General features: G+C 37.8%; 1 protein-coding gene across 2 annotated transcripts in view; it reads right to left on the reverse strand.

Annotated features, from left to right (window-relative positions):
• The window catches only part of LOC106524906 (SPRY domain-containing SOCS box protein 4), a 59921-nt gene that overhangs the window by 36141 nt on the left and 835 nt on the right, over nucleotides 1-22945 (reverse strand). The window contains exons 1-2 of one of the 2 annotated variants that reach the window (XM_014018933.1): nucleotides 15518-15746; nucleotides 3984-4945 (exon numbers count right to left, since the gene is read on the reverse strand). In XM_014018933.1, the coding sequence (XP_013874387.1) occupies nucleotides 3984-4716 (733 nt within the window). In that variant the 5' untranslated portion in view covers nucleotides 4717-4945; nucleotides 15518-15746. Of the gene's footprint in view, nucleotides 1-3983; nucleotides 4946-15517; nucleotides 15747-22945 lie in introns of those variants that run through there. The other variant, XM_014018934.1, reaches the window with a different exon arrangement.

The following is a 22945-nucleotide window of genomic DNA, read 5'->3' on the forward strand; positions in this document are numbered from 1 at the left end:
CACACACACACACACACACACACACACACACACACACACACACACACAAACACAAACACACAAGTAAATAAATAAATAAATAAAAACAGCCAGACTAAAAGATCAACATGTACAAATTTGTTGTACTGCAAATCAATAACAACTTTATATTGGCCATTATTTTAAGGGGAACTAAAATGAATTAGAGCATTAGTTTCCTGATTGAGTAGTTGTAACTCTTGAGATGTTCAGTGCTTTATCATTTTGTAGATAGTATCAGTAATATTTCTTTAATATTTAAATGAATCTATCTCACACTAGTAGGATCTATGAACCTTAATAGATCATTTCAGCAGTTCATAATTTGTGTTAAGAGACACCACAAACATAAATGTGTCTGAGGAATATTTTTATTTGATTTATTGTAGTTATTTATTAGATGTACAGTATGATTTCTGGCTGCAAACTTGTATTTGTATCTAGTACTTTATATTCTTGTAGAGCTGTTATAGATCATTGACAATTATGTAATGACCACAGAAAAGTATGAATATGAGCCAAATTCTCACTAGCTTCAACATCGCTCATAACAATCTTAACAATGAGAAAAACTTCACTCATATTTAATATACAGTACATTTATGCCTAATTGCCATTAATTCCACAGCAAAAAACATTAAAAATCTTTTTATAAGGAATTCTGTATTGATAAGGGTCAGCGCCACAGCAAAATAAAAGCCGCCACACCTTCGGAAAGAAAGTTTTTTTTTTTAAATCAACGTAAAACAGGGGTTGACACAACCATTGTTTAGGTTGTTTGAGACAACCTATTTTCATTTTGGACAACCAGATGTAGAAAAGTCCTAGATTAAAATTTTCTTTGGGTGTTGGTCATTGTAAAAATAAACCAGAGAAAAAAAAACTTGTTAAAGCTGTCTATGGGATTAAACTGACGGTTCTTTCATCCAGTAAAGAGAACCAGAGTCAAAGTTTTACCCAATCAGACAGTGCTGCCTTTTTTTTCTTTCTCTGTGTGTAGGGGGTCAGTTTCCCTCAGCTCAGGTGAACACCTCCTGTGAAAGGCCTCAGCGTTTCCCTGGACTATTTTCCACCAAGGATTACGTTGTATTTATTTTTCTAAAGCGCATTTCGCAGCATTTCCCCTATAACACTGTGTGGTCACGAGCACAACAAAACCGCGACAGATCACTTGAAAAAAATCTTTATTTAACCAAAACAGAAACACGTGGTCCAAAAATAAAAAGTACTCTGTGAAATGATCAATCAGGATTTATTGCAATTGCAAGACCCACACCATGTCACACAGGGCAGTGGTACATAGAATGTGTGCCATGAGGCAGTGTCAAATACTCGCATTTATACATTATGTTTTCCAAGAGAGACAATAAACATCTTTCCTGGCATCGAAGCTTGGCCAAGGAGAGAATGATGTTGGATAAACAGCAACAAGAATGATTACTTCTAAACAGATACCGTCCCGATCTTACAATACTTTGTCCGAGAGAAAACAGAAGATAAAGTTTGGAATCATAAAACATGATGTAATTTTAAGGTATATAAAAGAGGTCACTGATGCGTGGCCCGAGAAGAATGTAGGACTTTAAAGGATAATTTATTTTTCCAAGACACTGTTTTTAAAGCAAGGGGCAGCGACTGCAGCAGCTACACCTCTCCACGCACAGCGCTGCTCCGACCAGCCTGGGACTTCAGAGTCCACATGTCAACCCCTCCAGAAGTTTAAATTTATAATGAGCATCAAATATCCCTAATTTATGCAAGAAATCAGTATTAATCACATGCGGGTGGGGTGGAGGTGCAGGCGGACCACAGCCACGTGTGGTGGGGGGCTTTTAAAGATGTGTCTATGTTTGACTTCCATTTTTTTCTGAAATCTCAGAATTCTGAGTCAGCTTCAGGTGTTTGTAATTAATAATAAATATCCAAATATGGTTTTAATAAATCTCCCCATTTATTGTCCACCCCCCAACAATAAAATGGAATTTCCATCCCCGCTCCCACTGGCATTTATTCACTCAATAAAACCTTTAACTTCATTTGTGTGTACTCACACACAAACATGTGATTTCATTCAAATTGTTTGTACTGGAACATGTGTTTGCAGAACAAAGTACAAGTTTGGATTGATTTCTAACAGGAGACAAGGATTTGAGAGTGTATTATCCCAAATGAGTTTCAGATTGTCGACAAAAAGAGTCAAAGTACAAGACAGAAAACAAAAGATAAGAGGAATAAATGGGTCAATAAATGTTAGTGTTTTTCTCACAATGCACAGATTGATTTTTTGCCTTCTTGTTTAACTGCTCCTTTGATTTGATTTGACTCATACACATTTTATAATTTCTTTCTCCTGTCTGTACATTTCTCATTTACAGATCCCTGATTGCCTATCAAGAAAAGAAGGCCTGCATTAAATTTGGCATATTTCCGTCAAACCTCGTTTCACAGCAAAATGTCTATAAGCTTTTGAGCAAGACTCAATATTCTCTCTTATGGCCCATCACACACAGTCACCATGAAATCCTGTAGGTGGCTCTGTAAATGGAAAACAAATTAGATGATGTGCTCTCAGCATCTAAACTATGTTCTTTCAAGTTATCTCCAGAGTAGATTTGTTTTCATTTGGATAGCTAGATGGCTGCAATTTTAAGGCAGAAACGTCCAATTGAAAGTTGAAGATGAGACTTGTGACATAATTTTACGAGACGTAAACAGATGCTAGGTGCCACAGTCTCTTGAAAAGAGTGAACGTGTCAGCAGATTTTTGAAAAGGAAATTTAAGATAACAGGGCAAGAAGAAATAGACATAACAAACTCCCAAAAAGGGGTTTCCTCTGAGCTCTAAGAGAGAGCAAAAGAAGAAAAAAAAAACATGTTTTGATATCAAATAAGACCCATGGGGTTCTGCAGGCTATGAGGGAGACAGATACAGTCAGATCTTAGGCTTGTTTTTATAACTTCCCAGCAGGTGTGAGCCCATCTGTATTTGTCTGTGATGTGTGTCTAACAAAGCTCTAAAAACATTGCTGTTTAGACTGCAACAGGAGAATAAGCCCATCTCTACCCCTACAGCATGTAAATAGAGACATAAATTGTGATTCTCAACAGAGCAGTGACAGTCCAAATGCTAATCCCACCACCACTTAGCACAAATGCTGCTGTCTGTAAATTACATTTAAATTAATTAATTCAAATTAATTGCTTTATTAATTTTAAAAAAATCACTAATTTTGTGTAAGGACAAATTAGCTTCATGATACAGTTGTTGCACAAATACTGTTTCAAAAAGAAATTGAATAAAAACAGAAAAGTATCAATAACTAAGTGGCATAGGCAGAACATATGGGGAAATGTAAGAATGGGCTCAGGTCTACAGCTTCTTATGAATATTTATATAATCCAGCCAAAATTAAGTTTCATTATMAACAAGAAAAACAATCTCAACTTCTCTATCCACTAGCATTTTCCTACTATTTCAACCTTTAGTATGTGTTTGTCTCTGACTGGCGAATTTAGCAAACATCCAATCCAGTCCAATCCAACTTTATTATAAAGCACTTTTTCACCATAGAAGACCAAATCAGCACTCACTTTCAAACAAGCATTACAGTGAGTAAAAATTCAGTTTAAAGAGCATACTAAAAATCTGCTGCTAAAAAGTGTGTCAAACACACAATCTCTGAGTTTACGAAGTCGCACAACAAATCAAAAATCTTACTAAAACCTTTGACATGTGAGGACCTTTTACAATCACAGTTTCAATTCTTGTATCAACAGCTACAAACTTATTATTTAATGATTGTAGATCTTTGTGTTTACATCTAATGAAATGAGAAATCTGTGGCCCAGAACCATCTTCAAATTAAAGCCAAACCTAATAATCTAAATGATTAGCTTAATTACTCTTTTTGAACTTTAGATGATGTTGGTGTTGTATTGTAAGTTGTCAGAAAGTGATTACTTACGATCTAAGCCATTGATGTACTTCATGGTGATTTCACAATGTCCCCATACAGCACTGACAACAGGATACAGCTTCTTTCCTTTTAAGCCTCGAAATGCTACTCCTAGATACTGTCCATCCACCATAAAGCTTAGCGTTCCTTCGTCCATGTCYAGAATCACAAGGAGCGAGTCCGGTAAGGTGAATGACTCCTCCGGCTCCAGAAAACAAGGATATGAAGGCAGCGAGCTGTGAGATCGGTTCTTACTGTCATGGTAGAGCCTGTTACGCCCCAGATCCCAGCCCCAGGACTCACAGTCTGATCCCACTAACGCTGTGTACCCAACAGAATGTAAAGGAGCATCAGAAGTGGCCACACCAACCACAGCGTGGGTGCCTCGCTGGCGAGCAGGCCAGTGGATCTTCCACACATGAAGACCCCGCGTGTATCCCACCCGCCCTCTGATGCAGTCTGTGCTCTGAGCAACTGGGTGGCGGTGAAACGTCAACTTATCGTCCTCTTTGATGAAAATATTGAGCGAGCGGTCATCAGGGTTCCACGCGTGACGGAGCTGGGTGTCTAGTCCAGCGCATGGCATGTCCAGTAAAAGGTCCAGCCTGGGTGGCTTGGAGAAATCCGGACCCCTTAGCTCCAGGTGTTGCCGACGATGAGAAGTGGGTCGGTATGACGGGGAGCTGCCACTTTCTCCTCGACCATCCACTGATTTAATGCTTCCAGAGATCTTCTGTCCCATGGCTGAGATGGAAAGGGTGACAGAAGGAGGGGTGGGGGTGTGGGGGTGAAGGTGCAGGTGGGTGCTGCAAAGTGGGGAGCTTGACGTTACCTCATCAATGCGGTGAAGTTGAGGTGAGAGTTCCTGACAGGAAGGTGAATAAATGAGATGAGGGAGGATGCAATGAACGGGAGATATATCTGATTTGGTTTCATGCCACAGCTGTCTTCATCAGGAGCTGTTGCTTCTCCTGTGAAAAAATGACAGAAAATAGATGTTAGATTCCTTGACTCATTCATTGTTTTCAGCAAAACAACAACAATGCATAAAATGGCAAAGAAAATAACTAACATTGTCAGGAATTCTGGTGTTGTATGACATTTATTTCTTATCGCAGATCAGTTTATTTAACATTTGTGTTTTCATCTGATTGTCAGCCGATATTAAAACACGTATTTCTTACAATTGAATAAAGAAAAAGGACAAAAATACTGCAACACTGTTTCCAATTGTTGCCCCCCCCAACCCCCCCCCCCTTTTTTTTTGCATGACCAACAATTATGACTTTCACAATCACAGACAAACACAGCCTTAAATACACAAACGCCTTGTCTGACACATCCCAACTCATGTTGCAACAATGCTCTTCTTAAATGTGTCCCTGATGTGCAAAGTTGCCCACATCTGAACCTGGAAAACCCTCATTTAGCTAATCTAATTTTAATGAGTATTACTGAGACAGCAAAAAATATTTGCAGAAAACAAGGAGTTGTGCTGATAATGTATTTACAGAGTGCAACACACCTGACAATGTCAGCAGGATTTAATCAGTTCTTATCCTCACTGAGACAGACGTCATGATGTGACAATTGATTGTGCTGTCACCTACATAAAAGTACTTGTTTACGCAATTACGTCAAATGCAAGCAAGAAATACCCCCAGTTTTATTTTTAGAATGCACTTCTCAACTTTACATCAGTTTCACTGCAGATCTTACTTTCCGGTGTGGGTGATAAAAGTTCAGTATTTAGTTATTTTTATACAAATTTACTTTCAGTTTCTGTGTATGTGGCTTTAAATCTATAAGACACAATGATAAAATGGTGTTGTTTGTTGACTTTAAATTGTAAACGATCATTAAAATGTTCTGTCCGACGATGCTTGTTTGCTTATACTGTACAATCACTTAAGAAATTAATAAAAGTGCATATGTACGTATGTGTGTATGTACATGTAGGTATATATGTATGTATGTATATACATATACATAAAATCAGTATGTTCTTAATCTAAACCAAAGTTAGGTGCCAGCTTCATCACATAGTTCAAGATTTCCTCATTCAGCCAACAAACACTGCTCTTTAACACTTTATTTTAGCAAATGAAGGCAGTGCAGAAGAGAATCTCACTCCCACCCACACACAGTTTTGTGTGGTTAAACTGGCATTGTGATCTCTTCCAGGAATGACAGCTCAAGCTTCCTCTTCACAGGAGGAGTCATAGAGGCAGAAGCAAATGACACAACTCTGTATGTCTCTAAGGTTTGTGTTTATTTATGCCACAAGCCACAAAACATAGATATATTTTTATTTTGGGTGTGTGAGTACTCTGAACTGACATCTCTTCTGGTAATATGGTATGACACCTTGAAATGAATGATGCATGCCATTATTTTGTAGGTGTCAACACTGCAGTGAGTGTAGGATATGTTCAAATAGGTTCATTACAAAATTCAAAGCTGTTCTGCTGTTCACAATACAACTATTCATAAAAGCTCTTTATCAAAGGGTTCACCTTTACATAGGTCACTACTTTTTCAAGTTAGAAATGTCCTCAATAAAATTCTTTCAGTTCAATAAAAACTTTGTGAACATTAATATCTTACTTGTATAACTTTTTTAACATTCTCAGTTTGGAGATACAGAGTTTAATTCTGACCTGCCTGATGAGAATAAATAGTTTAGGGCCATAACCAAAGCGGACATAAGAAAACAGAATATAACCTATGGTTAAATACATGGCATTATGAAGTTATCATAACATGACTGAATTTAGTATTGACTTTTAAACATGACTGAATTTAGTATTGACTTTTAAACATGACTGAATTTAGTATTGACTTTTAAAATGAACTAAAACGAGTAACCAGAAACACAGTTGTACAAGTACAAAAGTCTCACTCTGGCTACTTGCACTTTTCCCCAACCCTGACTCTGTTTTTTTTCTTTCACTTTGAATAAGGTCATAGCAGCTGGCAGCCATCATGACTAATGTCTGCCACTACTCAGTTCATCACCAGACACACACACACACATAGACACACATATAAAAGAGACAGCTGCCGGTGTGTGCGTGTGTGTGTCATCCTGGCTGGCAGGTGAGTAAAGGGTGAATGTTGCATGGGGGATTTGAACGTCACCGCTGCCAAACTTCATCCAAAGACAAACACACTTTAACACTGTACATACTTTCCGAGTGTCTGCCTGTGTGTTTCAGCTGACCTCGTCTAGAGCAGCATGTGGCAGACAATCTGGCATTTTGCCCTGTCATCAAGGAGGCACTTGACCTTTGACCCTGTGTTGTCACGGTCATGGTTGCATTGTAACGTCGCAAGAGGCTGGTGGTGGGCAGGCGCATCGTCTGCTGTTGGGGAAACATGCTTCTGCCATCTGTTGTTTACTTTGCTTGCCTTCTTTCTTCTTGACATTTCTTTCAAAAAGCTCTTTCACTCATTCACACTCCCTTCAACTCTACCTTAGGCTGGGATGGAAAGATACAAAATGAGCATTGATATTATATTTTAATGTGACAAATTCATCATCATTTATTATTGATTGATTATACTTTTGATTGTGATCATGTTAGACATTAGTCACAATCATTTCTAACACAAATTGTTAATCACTGTCTAACTGAAGGTCTTTCAATCATGTAAGATGAGCAGCTGTTCTTTAGACTCAAAGGATTACTTGATCAAACATTTAGCAGCAATGTGAGAGGAAGAGATCGGATCATTGCAAAGACAGACAATGAGAAAATAAACAGAAGCTGACATGTTTTTCAAAATCCTTATCAAAAAGTAGTAAAGCGTGACATTAGACGGCAGGTAGAGTGCAGACAGACTGTGGTGTGCACCTGGTGAGTGGGCTGGTTTCATCTGGCTTCTCCTGCTTCACCAGTAACAAGCTTCAGAAGGCTGTGTGTGTGTTCGCTGTGTGCCATTGTATAAAGGGAGGACATTGTGCCCGACTGTCTATCCATCCCACAGACTGTGTTTTATTGAAACTGGTCCAGTAAACTCTGACTGAGCAGGCAGGCTTTGAAGTCACACAAACACAGCAGCACACACGCAGACAGGAGCCTGCAGGGTGGGGAAACACTTATTCATCTTCCACCCTCTCTCACGACAGGACAGAGATATCGGAGGGCTTCCCCTCCACACTGAAATAATATCAAGCTCTCCACAGGACTCCAATACAGCACATTTATGTATGAACTCAAAATTATAATTAGCAGCGGTAAAGTTTCCTCTCGGTTTTTCTTGCTGAGTATATGTACATTAGAATGAACTGTGTGCAGACAACTGCATGTTCGTGTCTCAAACGGTCAGTCAAGGACAACCAGAGAGCCTAAAACCCACAAAGGATGAGGCCTAATAGCTTGACAATGATTCAGCCTTCCTGTTTCTCAGCCTTCTCATTCATGATGTCCCAGACTGTGCACATGTCTGTGTGTGCGTGTGTCTGGGTCAGCTTAGTCCAAGTCATATCCCTGGCCACCTGCAAACAGCGACAACTGAGGTAACAGCTATTGCCTTTCCCCACAAACACTGTACAATCAGCTTCATTTGATATGCATTAAATGCTTGACATCTTAAAAATATTCCATTTTGTCCAACCATTAAGTTGACCAATAACACTCAGATCAGTGTGTTCAGTCCAAATCTTTGGTCAGCAGCTGATAGTTAGATTAAAAATTGTATTAACTGGTTTGTGGTGAGGACACACTTTTATTTTCAACACGAAGCCAGGTTAACTTTTCCCCAAGTATCCAGTAGTGGCAAATTAACTTAAGAGATTAGTTATTTATTTATTTAAATACTTTAAAACCCCTATTAATCATAATCTGACTTCATAAAGACAAAGTCACTTTTAAAGTCCAAATGCTAATGACTTGCTTTGAGACTGCTGAATGGAAAAATTATGGCTTGCGACAAAGTCAAATACCTATTCAATCAAACTAAAAGATTTCTTGATTTTTCACTGAAACGTCAAGAGCCTGAGAAGAAACACGGTTTTGTTGAAGGTATCGCACATCCTACATTCATTTAGAGGTGGATGTGTTTTTTACGGGTGAAAATTTTTGTGTGGGAAAAAATATAGAACAGCTGCTGGAAATGATGCAAGCAGAATTTGTTAAAATACAAACTTGGTTTAAATTAAATAAATTATCACTAAATTTGGATAAAACTAACTACATGATATTCAGCAAAAAAAAAGTCATTGATATTCCATTTAGACTTGAGGGTGTTGAGATTAGTAGAGTCAGTGAGGTGAAGTTTTTGGGTGTCATTATCGATGAAAAGCTGTCATGGAAACCWCATAWAAATCACTTAAGAATAAAAWTATCCAAATCTATAGCAGTACTGTATAATGTAAGGTACTTATTTAATGACAAAGCTTTGTTTATATTATATAATGCAATAATTGTTCCACATTTGATCTATTGTATTGAAGTCTGGGGAAAAGCATGCAAAACAATTACAAATCCCATCTTTATTTTACAGAAAAGAGCTATAAGAATTATTACCAGAAAACATTACAGTCATCCTTCAAATATATTATTTTATCAATTGGAATTATTAAAATTTTGTGAGTTAGTTGATTATAATATTTTGCAGGTCATGTATAAAGCACATAAAAATCTATTACCTTTTAATATCCAATTAAATTTTGCAAAAAGAGTAAGTAATTACAATCTCAAAGGGCTAGAGATATTTGTAAAGCCCAAGATTAGAACAGATTTAAAAGACCGGTGTACTTCAGTACAAGGAATAAGGTTGTGGAATAATCTGGAGAGTGGTTACAAAAATGCTGGCTCTCTAAGTCTGTTTAAGAAAATGATAAAAGCTAGTTTGTTGAAGAAATATGAATTCCTGTAATGAGCATTCATGAGAATTGTCGCTCAGGAGTGAGTTGAAGTTTTTTGTTATGCTGTTGGAAGACTATTGTTTTAATTTATTTACTGTTTGAAAAAAGGGGCAGATATTAATAAGATTTTTTTCTTCTTTCTGCTGCCTTTCATTTTATTTGTGATTTGTATTTTTTGTTGAGTGTATATTATTTGTTGTATGTTTTAATGAAATGAATAAATAAATAAAAATAAATAAATAAATAAGTTTAAATTGTTTAAAATGATTTTAAAAATACTTCCTTGTCTTCAAAAAAGACAAATATATAACAACAACACAAAGAGCAGTCAAGTCTGAGCTTCCTTTTTTAAAACCATTCATATTTCCACGACAATGCCGTTATTGTCTGCATGTAATTTACCTTGTATTCAGAATTGGAGTTATTTGATTTCATATGCAAACAGATACATACAATCTGTTGCTCTATTTCTGCTGCTACTTTAACACTCATCTCCAAAAATGTCCAATCTCTTCAAACTGTTGTAGCATGCTTTGGCATCTACTTGAAGTTACTGCTTTGCAAACAGACACTTTTATATCATAACATGTTACCAGTTTTAGACATACTGTACTCAGTTTTGTCTCAGCCTTGGTTGGGATCGTGTTATCGTTGACTTTTTGTTTGATTCTGCTGTTTTAAAAAATAAGATATAGCGGACAAAGAGCTGCTTGATGGGGAATGGAAATTACGTTTTTGCTATTGTTTGGAATTTAAAAACCAGTTGCTTCAATAAATATAGGTGTTATCTTCCTCTACCAGCAGAAACTATTTTTCAACCAAGTGTAGCGTCATCTCTAAAAGATAGAGGCTATCAGCTTTTAAAGAAGTGCCCGCAAGTCCATCAGCATTGGTCAATACGAACAATCAATATAACCATGCAAACAGACATGATTGCTCAGCTGATTGCCAGAACTGGCTGAGTGCAAAGCAGCTACTTTATTTATTTTTTTTGTCTGAGGCATTCATAACAGGCCCCTGGGCATGCATAGTGCAAATACAAGAATGGTGATGTCATTAGGAAATGAGAAAAAAAACTCAAACAACATTTAGGATGTTTTACTTTCTTGGTGACATCTATCAAAAGAGAGTTTATTTCAGTTGTTGTCAAAGTAAATTTTAAATAATTCAGAAAGCATACAACACAAAAAAAGAGAAAAATAAAAATGCAGATGCCTTTAAAATGCAACCAGAAAGCTTTATTTTATAAGCATTATGTGCCATCGGCCACAACATCAAAAATGTCTATGTTAAAATGTTAAAAGTAGCTCTAGTTCCATAGTGTTTGCTGAATCAGCGATTTAACACACAGTACAACAATTTATTAAGCAGGGCAGCTGAACTCTGTGTGTAAAAAAAAGTGTAAAAATTGTAAGCAGGCCAAGGCCAAAAACAATTTCCTGACAGGCATTTCCAACAGAAGTATTGCAATTTTGTATGTATGAATGTATGCACGTTTGTATATGTATAGGGTATATGTATGTATGTATGTATAAATTTCAGCAAAGTTATAATTATTATGATATACACATGTTATTTGCTGCTGTGTTTTTGTTTTCTTCATTTTTACATGTGTGCAGACAGATGTCAGGTGTGTTGTCTTGTGTTTTCTTGGTTTATATTTCACATATCTAATCTCTCTTTCAATCTTCTCTTTTGTTTTCTTCTCTTCTATTAAAAAACTGTCATTGATGATGAAGAAACTAAACTAACATTCAGTTCTGTTTTCTACTGAAGTGGCTTTAAAAAAAAGAAGTATTGTAATTTTGATAAGGCGGCCTCTACTCTCATTTGGCCTTTTCATTCAAATACAACTCCTCATGAACCTAAACTAGAGCTATTTTAATCAATGCCGTCCAAACTCGTCTAAACCCAAACTGCAGGACCAAATTACAGGATGATGCAGCACAAATGAATCAAGTGGTCACTTCTTCCACTTTCCACTCCTGGAAGGACATAATAAAGCACAGAGCTCCCATGCAACCCTGGCAAATACAAACACACACTTAGTAGATTTGTATTATATTGTTCCTCTTCATAGCACCTAATGTACCCACTAGATTAAACAAACTGCTATCCTCTCAACATTGCTGAAATTCATTCCTAGTGAGGGAATCCCTGGGCAGCTAAATAAGCCGATGGAGACATAAACTGCTCCGTCTGTGTCCTAACATGTTGTCCAACTACAGACAGAATAACTGTCTGGGTCTTTTAACATCTCAGCTGATGAAAAATGGTGCACTTGTAAAGAAACAAAGATTCATTAGGTAGCTGAAGAAGGAAATACTATAAACACTATTTCATAACTGTTTGCCATTGAAGGTTTTACAWTTTCTCTTTGTGCTCTTTCCAAACAGCTGTTTTAGGTATTTTTTTCCCACACGGCAATTTTTCCGCCCCAAGTTTCATTCCAAAGTTTTCATTTCTCTTTTCTCCAATCTATTTCTCTCCACAGCTGTCTCCCTGTCTTACATACCAATAAATCTATGGAGACTACTGCTGAGCTGACTTTCCATCAACTGGTATAACCTATCACCAAATGCCCCTCTTTCTACCAACAGGCAATCAATGCAAGCTCAGCATTCAGGAAAGACACGGCCAGCAAACACAGGACACAAGCCATACGGAGATAATATTCTGCATATATCGTTGAWGTTGCTCGCTGTCTTTGGTAAAATATCCCAGATGCCTAAGTTTATACACAGGGTTTCCAAAGAACAGTTCCTTCCCTTCTCTCTTCCATCATAGTCTGAACTTCTTACAACACAACTTCAGTAATCGTTGTCTCCCCAATGAATCATACTCCCACATCCTCCTCCTCCTCCTCCTCTGTACGTATTATTCTGCTCCTCGCTTGAAAAAAAAATTCCTTCAAAAACTCCCAAGTCTTTTCTCTTAAATACAGAACTGAATCACTGGTGATCAAGGAACTGAAAGAATTGTTGCCTAAAATATTAAATAAAGGGTATGTTTTGAAGAAATTGGAAAGATTTATGAACACGCATGCTGTCTGCTCATAAGTTCATATCTTTCTGAGCCCTGACACCTTAAAATCCATGGCGCCCTGAGGGAGGACTATTAGCTCTGCAGTGATTGAGCTCCCCTTTAAAGAGAACTGGGCTAAACCTGTTCATCTTTCTCAAACATATGTGAACACACACACAAACACACACACATACACAAGGCCTTGGTGATGCGATCTATAAAGCTTTGAGGGGTAGAGGTGGCAGATTCACAGCCTTAGAAGTAATGAATGTGAATCAAAGTCTACCTGGATGTGATGAACACTTGCTGCCTCACTCGTTTAGCACCCAAACTATACAAGAGTGATGGAACGTGTCTGATCTACAAGTCAAGTAACCCAAAACCATTTTTAACTCTTACACAATGAATGTGGATAAAAAAGCATTTAGGTAACAAATTAGTCTGGTTCAATAAAGGGTGTTACATATGAGAACATTGATGATGTAAAAATGACAAGTAGAGGAAGTAAAGTAACTGAACTTTGAGGTTCTACAAAGTGACATCAACTTAAATACTTGCAATCAGTTTTTGATTAATTATAAATAAATCAATGGAAAATAACACTAGAGACTAAACTAAATTAATTAGAAACATTTTCAACTGAAAAACATGTTATTTGTACAGCTTTGCACAGTTGCATTGTTGCAGAGCAATTTAATTTTTCTTTAGACTGTGTGGATTGTAGATTCATGCAAAATAATAATGAAGCCCTGCAACTCACACGAGGAAATTGAAAACTACCCAAAAAGTTTCAAAATGTTTTAAAACTCTGTGAATGTCATTCACAATTTGTCACCAGGAATCAAAAACCAGTGAGATACTGACTTAAGTGAGTTAAGTTCTTGACATTTTGTTAAGACCATTAATTTATTTATAGTAAAAAGGATTGTCTGTAAATTAATTTATTTAAATCAAATTTTCTCAGAAATTTAAGAACATTTTAAGTTTGAATGAGTCCATTGTTGTTGGTAAAAATATTACTGTTACAGTTATGACTGTTGAAACTGAGCTGAAAAGTAGCAATTTACTATATGTCTATTGTCAGCAAAAACATCTATTCTATTAGATGATAACATTTCGCATGAATTTATTCAATTCGTAAACAGATTCATTCATTTGTCCAAATAATCTCCAGGTAACTGAAATATTTTCTGCCTCCTCAACCACAACTGTTCTGTTCAAAGGGAACACAAAAAAGTACCCACACATAACCAGGACACAAACATCACAAACCCAATAAACCTTTTCAGTCTTCTTAATTTGCTACCAGCAAGGGAAAAAAAAACAAGACTAAAGAAAAGGGAATTTAGGAAGAAGTGCTTAAACTAACTAAAAGAAGCAGACTGACTGTGATGGATGTGTGGATAAAGTCTGTGTGGAATAAAGAGAGCGAACAAAAACAATGGGGGAGAAGGAATTGAGAAAAAAAGAATCAGAGTGAAAGAAACAAAGGTCAGCAGCTGACAAAACAAAGGCATTAAGTCAAAACAAAGAGCCAATATATCTTTATCCCAGGACAGACAACATAAATGAACCCTTCCAACTTAAAAAAATAGACTAAACCAAAAAAAAGGTGAGGAAAGCTGCAGACGACATGAAGAATGCAGTTTGATTGGAGGTGTCTGTAACGAACACAAAAACAGTGCGGTTAAAAATAGAAAGCAGGATCTACCCTATTATCGTATGTGAGCGGAGGAAATCCAGAGGTAGCTTATCCTACAACTCAACATGGACTGTCCCGAACAAAAGCAAGCACACACTCAAACACACCGACTGGGGCAAGTGTGTGTGTGTGTCATTGTGGGGGAGCAAGCTGGCCAGCTGAGGCTCTGAAACCATTAGGGGAATTAAAGGCAACAGAAGATGATCATGAGAGAACAGACACTGACAGGAGATGTTTGGTGGATAGTAGGATCAGCTGGAGGAGAGAACAATGACATTGTTGCAATAGAGCCAGGCTGATCATCTCTAAGGTAAACACAATGAAAAACAAATTATATTCACCACCACTTTTAACCCTCCGGCATTGTTTTTCACAGAAGAAGCTTCACAAAGAACAGCGTGCATTACAGCTAGTCTTTCACAAGTAGGTATGTGACAGTCCTCAAGAGATAGGTGAGTTGACGCTGTTTTTAGGTTCTTATGATCAAAAGTCACACCACACATGTATGGTATTCATTAAAAGGTAAAAGAAGTCTCTTGGTGGAGAGATGAAACGTTTCACTAAAGAAGAACCCATACAGAGGACCTACTAATTTTTTTCTTTTGGATATTTTAGTGTAAACTGTTTTCTGCAATCTGAGTAACTTTCATTTAAAAAATTAACTCTAAAGTGTATTTTTAAAGAAGTACAATCTGATCGGGTATTTGCCAAAATTTGCCACTTTTTATTCCAATGAAATTGCATAACTTCTTCATTTCTCAATCAATTTGAACAAAGTTCTCATTATTTGGTTATTTGATTTTAGCTGTAACCAATATAATGGGTTTTAGTACAATTTGGAAGCTTTTTTGATTTTTGTTACATACCTATCACAAGTAAGCACAGTCCCGAATCAACCATTTTTTTCAACACAAACTACAGACTGTAGACAACAAAAAAGCTTACAATGAATGTCCAGTGGCTCCTCATGTCTTGTAGCTGCTTAGTTCAAGTCCATGTTCATAACTAAGCAGCAGCCAAAACACAGCTAAACTCCTTCATCCAGTCATCCGCAGCAGGAGCCCAAAAGACACAGAAGGAGGAAGAGACCTGCAGTCTGTGAGTCTGACTGAAACAGAAAGAGACTCTACAGTCAGAGCGCTGCCCACCTCTTCTTCCTCCACCTCCTCTCTCCTTTGTAACCTCCCTCTTTTCCTCCCTGGAGCTTATCTGTTCTGAGGCTATCACTCCTTTCTCACCCCCCACCCCCCAACACACACACCCCGGGCTCACTTGCGCTAACTCCATTGAATGTTTCCAAGGTAGCCCAGTCATGACGTATACAGTGGACAATTCTGAATGCACTTTCAGCCCCACTCCAGTTTCAATTCCACTTCTGTGTTTCTGAGAAAGAGTCACTGAGCAGGGGAGAGACAGAGAGAGAGAGAGACAGAGAGAGAGACAGAGAGAGACAGAGAGAGAGAGAGAGAGAGAGAGAGAGAGAGAGAGAGAGAGAGAGAGAGAGATTGAGATCTGAAAGCCGATCCCTTCTGATCTCATCAAGCAAAGTTACCAACAGCAACCGGACCAGCCGGCAGCTGAGGCGAACTCCCGTTTCACCTTCCAACCCTGCTCCCTCCCCTCTGACTTCCCCCCATCTTACAAAGAGCTCAAACAAAGCCGACCAACTGAACCAAACCAGCCCTCCCCCGTCTACTACAGGCACACACCAACACACATATACACAAGCACGCACTCTCCAACACGTGCCACATAAAGCAGCACAAGTAGATCATGTGCACAATTTAAGCATTAAGGTGATAAAGGCCTGTCACGTTTCGGGTGTCTCACAAGTTTACACAGGTCAGGCACAAAGGTAAAACCACTTACAGGTGAGGTGAATAACAGCTCATTACGATACAGCGTCCTTACAACTCCATTAAATCCAATGACTGAGTGAGTCACTTTGTGACCTGCAGGATTCAAAAGATCTATCATCTGATATATACAAACACCAAAGAAAACTTTAAAAGTCTGGATTTCAAAGCTTTCATTGGTGAAATTAATTTAAGCAGCAAAGTACTGCACAACTTTAGGCAGTTGGTTTCCATACTGTTGCTTAGTAAACTGAATCCCATTTCCCACTCCTCTGTGCGCAGCACAAAGTCACAAGGCATATTGGTTAAAATATTCCACTGAAAAATATGTAGAAAAGTACAGAGGTATATATCAGTACCTCCACAGTGGAAAAGGTATTAATCAATAACAATATTGGTGACCCGGTACTCATAAAGGCTGATGTCAAAACAAGCCAAAGCAAGTCTGATGTTCACTCTGCATGGATCCTTTCTACATCCGTGGTCAGGGAAGGTCCTGCAGTCATGCAGTGGTGATCTTATGGAAGGTAGGCTAATAAATTGTCTGTTCACATACTAGATACTGCCTCATTGTGATTAGATTGCTGCCTATCAGGTTTATTTACTATGGACAGCAGTGCTAAATTTTGTGGATTTAACTAACCTTATGGATATCATTAACATTAAAATAAGTCTTTAAAATTTTTTTAAATATGGACAGTTTATAGTTTGTTAGCAAGCCAGTGACCTGACTGGAAGTCTCAAAAAAAAAAAAAAAACCACACCAAAATCAAATAAATCTCAGTGAAAAATAAGTTGGATATAGCAGGTCAAACATTCTCTATCGGCCTCTGTGATTTTAGATTTTCATCTGACCACCCCTTGTGTGTGGAGTTCCTCAGGGTTCAATTTTGAGTCCTCTTTGATTTTGATCTGTATTTGCTTCCCCTTGGTTCCATTTTCAGGATAAATATTCATTTAAGCTGCTATGTCAATGACAGCCAGATTGATCTGTTATGAAATTACAAGGAAGCCTTGTCTGCCAGACCCTAAAGGCTGCRTCACACTGCAAGATTTTAAAACAGTTAGCCAATTTTCAAAAGAGTGAAAGAGCCCACACGTGAGGATAAAAAATCCTGGATATACCAGGTTTGGTCCTACGGTGTGTGGTGTACAGTGACACGGCAAGAGACAACACACCACACATGGACAGATGTTTCATTCATGAACATTCGGATGTCAGATATTAAATCACGCGAGACTTCCTGAAATCTCACGAGAATTCAGATGCCCGAGGAAAATCTCACGTGACCTCCATAGAGATGTGAGTTCAGAGTAAATAAGCATTTGCGATGAAGAAGAAACAATGTTGATCGTTTGAGGACTATTTTTACCAGAGGAAAAACAATTCCATAGGACTTTTAACATCCAGCAGACTTTCTGGTGAGTCATGACGTTTTTTTGTGTTCTGTATTTTGTAATCCCCTCCGTGTTTATGTCACCTTGCTTTCTGATTGGCTACACATCTCAATCACAGGCTGARAGCTTGGGTGAATGCCACACACACTGTGATATCGGGCCAAAAAAAATCAAACATGTTGAAAATCCCCGATTTGAGGTCGGAGCGTTCTCAACGTCCTTCCGAGCTGACTRAATCACTCTTAACTCACCACCCACGGCGGGAATATTTGCTATGATTATCTTTAGAGCCATCACGATAATCTGGACTTCCTTAAGATTGTCGGAAGGGCAAAAATCGGCCTGATTATCTTTCGTGTGATGCAGGCCTTACTTGATGATAYGTGGGTTGGATGCCTCTACATTTCCTGAATTTTAACAAGAAGAAAACTGAAGTTACAGTTTTAGTTAATGCTACAGCTTTTACATCTGAATTGAATTGAATTGAACTGAACTGAATTACATTTTTAAACTGAGGTAAGTTTTACAATTGTGGGTTCCTTTTCTAGCCCAGCTCTTACCCCTGTCCTAAAGCCAGACAACTATTCCTCTTCTCCTTTCTCCTATATAGTGAAAAGAACAGCGACATATCTAAAAATATCATAGAGCTGTCGTAAAATGTCCAAAAGTCTGTGTACATGTTCCTTTTTTCAACTTTACATGTTTGCAATTAACACATGACATTGTCTTGATTTTTTTTTTTTTTTTTTTTTGCTGCATTGCTCTCAGCCCTGTTCCTTCCTGTTGTTGGGTTGTATGTATGTAAATATCAACATCAAATGTTAATCAGGTTTGCTTACAACATTGATTTCAGTGGAAAAAGCCAGAAAACCACACTTACATAGAGACAAAGAAAAATCCACAGACCCCTCACATTTAGTCTTTGCAAATTTCTGTTTGACAAGTTAAAATGTTCATGAGCAGGAGTTCGAAGACAAATGAGAGCTGCATACAGATTAACACATACAGTATGGGCATGTACAGTCAGAGCTGAGACAGACTACAGGCACGAAAATACGGGACTGAGACAGCTCACTTCCTGTCTGAACCTCCTTTTCTCAGGACTGTTGTCACCACAGGAGAACCAAGTCCGCCTCACAAAAACCTTGTCCCATTGTACAACAGTCATATTATAACATCATGTCAGCTTAGGCATTCAAATGTAACATGCAGTAAGGGAGTTGTGGAACAGTAATTCATGGTTAGTTTGTCTTCTGTTCTCACACACCTACAATTAACAGGGAGGATACTTTTAGTAGCTGGAGTAGTCAAAGGAAATACTGTTGCCTAACTACCACACTGTTGCAGGAGCAAACATCACTGAGTAAAAAAGGGTCAACATTTTGTGTAATTCAATATATAGTATTAATTCCTCTTCTGTGAAACACAAGTTAAGCATAAATATTCATTTTTAATCCTTTTTTAATATATACAGAGAGCTGACAGGTAATATTGTTGGTAACACAACTTCTTCAAAAGAACTATCAGATTTTTTTTCTTATGCAATTGCCAATGTGCAAGAAAGTACTAAAATCTTTAAACTTAAACAGAACACGTTTTATCGCTTCAGGGTTTGTATATACAGTATGCAACATTTTACCTGTTAAATTCGACGACCTGTCAGGATAGATGTATCACATTATAGAGCAAGGCTTCCAAAGTAGGCAAAACAAATAAGTTAAGAGTTTTCTGATACAAAACAGGCACAGCAATAATTTAAAGTCTTGAGAAAAACTGTTGGAGAATCAATATGTGTTTTCCAAACTCTCCTTTTTGGTCTGGGAAGGTGAACTAAAAAACATGTATGTTATAAATATTCTTAAAAAGTGTGTAAAAAGGCATTAAAAAATACTGATACCCTAACAACTGGAAAAAAAATCAGAAAACCTATCAAAATTTTATATTAACTGTATTTTTCATAATTTCTCCACAATTTTCAGTTTCCACATCACATATATCACTGCCTAAATTCTTATTCTCAGCTGCAGGATATTTCTCCTTACTGTGCAGAACCACAAAATGCTTCAGATTCACTTTTATCATCTTGAATAAAAACAAAAGACACTATTTGACATTAAAGCTTCAAACTACGGCCTGTGGTACATCCCCCATCTCTTCTGCTGGACCCTGCTGTAAAATTGCCCCATGATTTTCTGCCTGAAGGCACATCCACACTTAAAGAGACCCCATGGGGGTCTGTGGAAATGCATGTGTGTGTGCCTTTGTGTGTGATGGTTAATCTGCAGGACAATGGAGGTCCTGTCTTCACCCCACACACAGGCCATTAGGGCCAGGGGCCTCACAGCTGAGCATCTCCCTGACAATGGAAACTGGACGTGTGTGTGTGCATTTGCGTGTGTGCTCGTGTTCGTGCATATGTGTGTGCCCCTTCAACACACGTGTCAAACACAAAGCCACCCAACTGTCAACATCGCCCAAGGGAGAGGCACCAGGAGAGCAGGCAGGATCGATGGATGGCTGGAAGTGGGGAGCAGAAGGAAAGGAGAAAGGAAATGACTGAACCAGAGTAAAGGATATGGACAATCAAAAGGGAGAAGAGGGGGGATGTTGAAAAATGGTAAACATTAGAAATCCAGATGGCTGAAAGGAAAACCCGACAGGAGCAAGGCCAATTTGAACAATGTAATAAAAGTGTGATGATGAAGAACAAACCGGCTTGTTTGTGCCAAAACAATCAGATGTTTTTTTTTAGGTTTTTGTTTTTTTTAAATCATGGATCCAAATAAGGGCAATCATGAACCTCTAAAGCTTTTAACATAAAAGCCATGATGGTAATCACAGTACGTTTTTTTTTTTACTATTTTTTATTCTCAATATTAAACCAACTTCAAACACATTATTAAGTTTTAGTACATAATCAGAATTTTGAATACAAGAATAAAATTTGTATAGGAACAATGTTTTGTGAATGTGCAAAAATGTTTTATTGTTTTAGTCTTGAATCTATTTGGGAATAGAGAATATTTTTTGAACAATCTATAAAATGTTTTGGGAAAACGTGTGTTTTTGTGTGGACATAGTCTTGTGTGTCACATTTACACACCAAATGATTGGTAAAGTCAAAAGGAAATAAACAAATTTTCTTAATTCAGTAACATATTTGTTTTGACACAGTGTGAAGAGCCTGTTTGACACATTCAGACTTAACACGCTCCAAGTGTTTCCAACAACAATGGCAAACTTTACACGACAAAAAAAGCTGCACTGATGTCCTCTTGTGGCCGAAGGTTCTGACATCACAGGGCTTTCCCCAACTCCCTCTGCCTGTAAGGGCATTTATTATAGGAGGAGAAATATGAGAGCACCAGCATTCAAGTGTCGGCTGAAATGTGCTGCTCCTCTGCTACTCCGTTTCTACGCCACATCAATACAGACACTGACCATCTGAGTACAGCAGGTAGGCATCAATTCAGACTGGCTGCACGATCAATGACAGTAAATGGAGGCAGCAGGAGGGACAGACAGCGATCTGCTGCTTTCATTTCCCTCCCCTGTAAACCACCCTCTCTGCATCTATACACCCTTTCCATGGCTTGTTTCACCATAGTAAAGCTCATTTAATGAGACGCAGTCTGACTTTGTGCAGCACTCGTAGGGTTTTTGCTCTCTTTCAGACTGTACAATTACTCTGAAACCGTCAGGTATCATGTCTGCACTCCGTGTTCTCTACAATGAACAGCTCTCTCTCTCCTTATAGTTGCTTGTGCATTTCACATTCCTGCGAGATTTTGCAGCAACCTCAAACCAGAATTTTAACAAAAGAATAGTAGAAGTTTTACAAAATGCTGATTTTAAAACAGGACATGTTTACTTGTTATAACCAGAGAATCATTAAATGCCTGTCAAAAAATATTTAAATTTCTTCTTTATACATTTTCATGTTAGTCCTATTTTACTATTTTCCGTCTAGTTTTTTCCTCCATCAATTTATCCCCTCTTTATCCACCACCTTTGCTCAGTTGATCAATCTAGCACCTCCCTTACCAATCCCCTTCCACCCTCTTTCATATTCCACCCTTCTTTTGGCCCCCTTCTGCCTCTTCTTTAACATCTGCTGGTCTGCTGACCTCTCGTTGCCACATGCCAATTGCTCCCCTTGGTGTCCCCAAAAGACTCTAAATCATTAACATAGTCACTTGCATATAAACACAGATGAGATTGTGATATATGGATGGCTGCGTCCCACCAAGTGCAAGGAAATCACTCGCGTCAGCCCCTGACTGTAGACTCTCATTACGTCGCTGCATCTGCTGTCAATTAAATGTCTTATAAAGGCCAAGTCTTTCAAATTAAATGGACATAGACGACATGTGCTGTGAATCTTAACAAAGGACAGTCCATCTAAAGAGCTGATTACATTACAGCTGGGACATCAGTGCTGACATGACAGCTGAGTTTGTGCATGGCATTAAACAGGCAGGGAAGTCCCATTTCCACAGACATGTTCAGTTAATGCAAACATGAAAGGATAATATATTTTTTTGTTTGAACCTATTAAAGCTCCCAAATTCACAAACCTATATAAATCAAATTTATATGTCTGTTTCTACAAGAATATAGGGCCAGTGTGAGTCTGAATGTGTCAGATGATGAATGCATCTGCTCTTATCCTCTATAAACAAGCAGGTAGAGACAATTGCTACAGTGCTTTATACTGTCACGCACTGACTGTCAGACTCAGGCAATTACAATGCTCTCACAAAGCATTTTCACATTTTTATGCATTGAGAAAATTGTTCTCTGATAATACTGCAATGCAGAAAAAAGTACATTCTTGGAAGTTTTGACATGAAAAGTTAAAAACTGAAGTGTATAAAGACACACAAATTTAGCCTTATTAAGCAAAGCAAACCGGATGGCGACCCAGATGTTTATAAAGAAGTATAAGTTTTATACTTATATAGAATTATTTATCTGAAGGTTTAAAAGAGCTATAGAAATGTAGTTGATAAAAAAACTTTATTTTTACAGTCATTTCAAACCATCGGGTTAAAATATAATGCCATGCCATCATCAAACCTGTGATTTTTTTCTTTAGATAATAAAGTGAACATCTTTG

The sequence above is a fragment of the Austrofundulus limnaeus genome, unplaced genomic scaffold (assembly GCF_001266775.1).
Source record: "Austrofundulus limnaeus strain Quisiro unplaced genomic scaffold, Austrofundulus_limnaeus-1.0 Scaffold206, whole genome shotgun sequence".
NCBI lineage: Eukaryota > Metazoa > Chordata > Actinopteri > Cyprinodontiformes > Rivulidae > Austrofundulus > Austrofundulus limnaeus.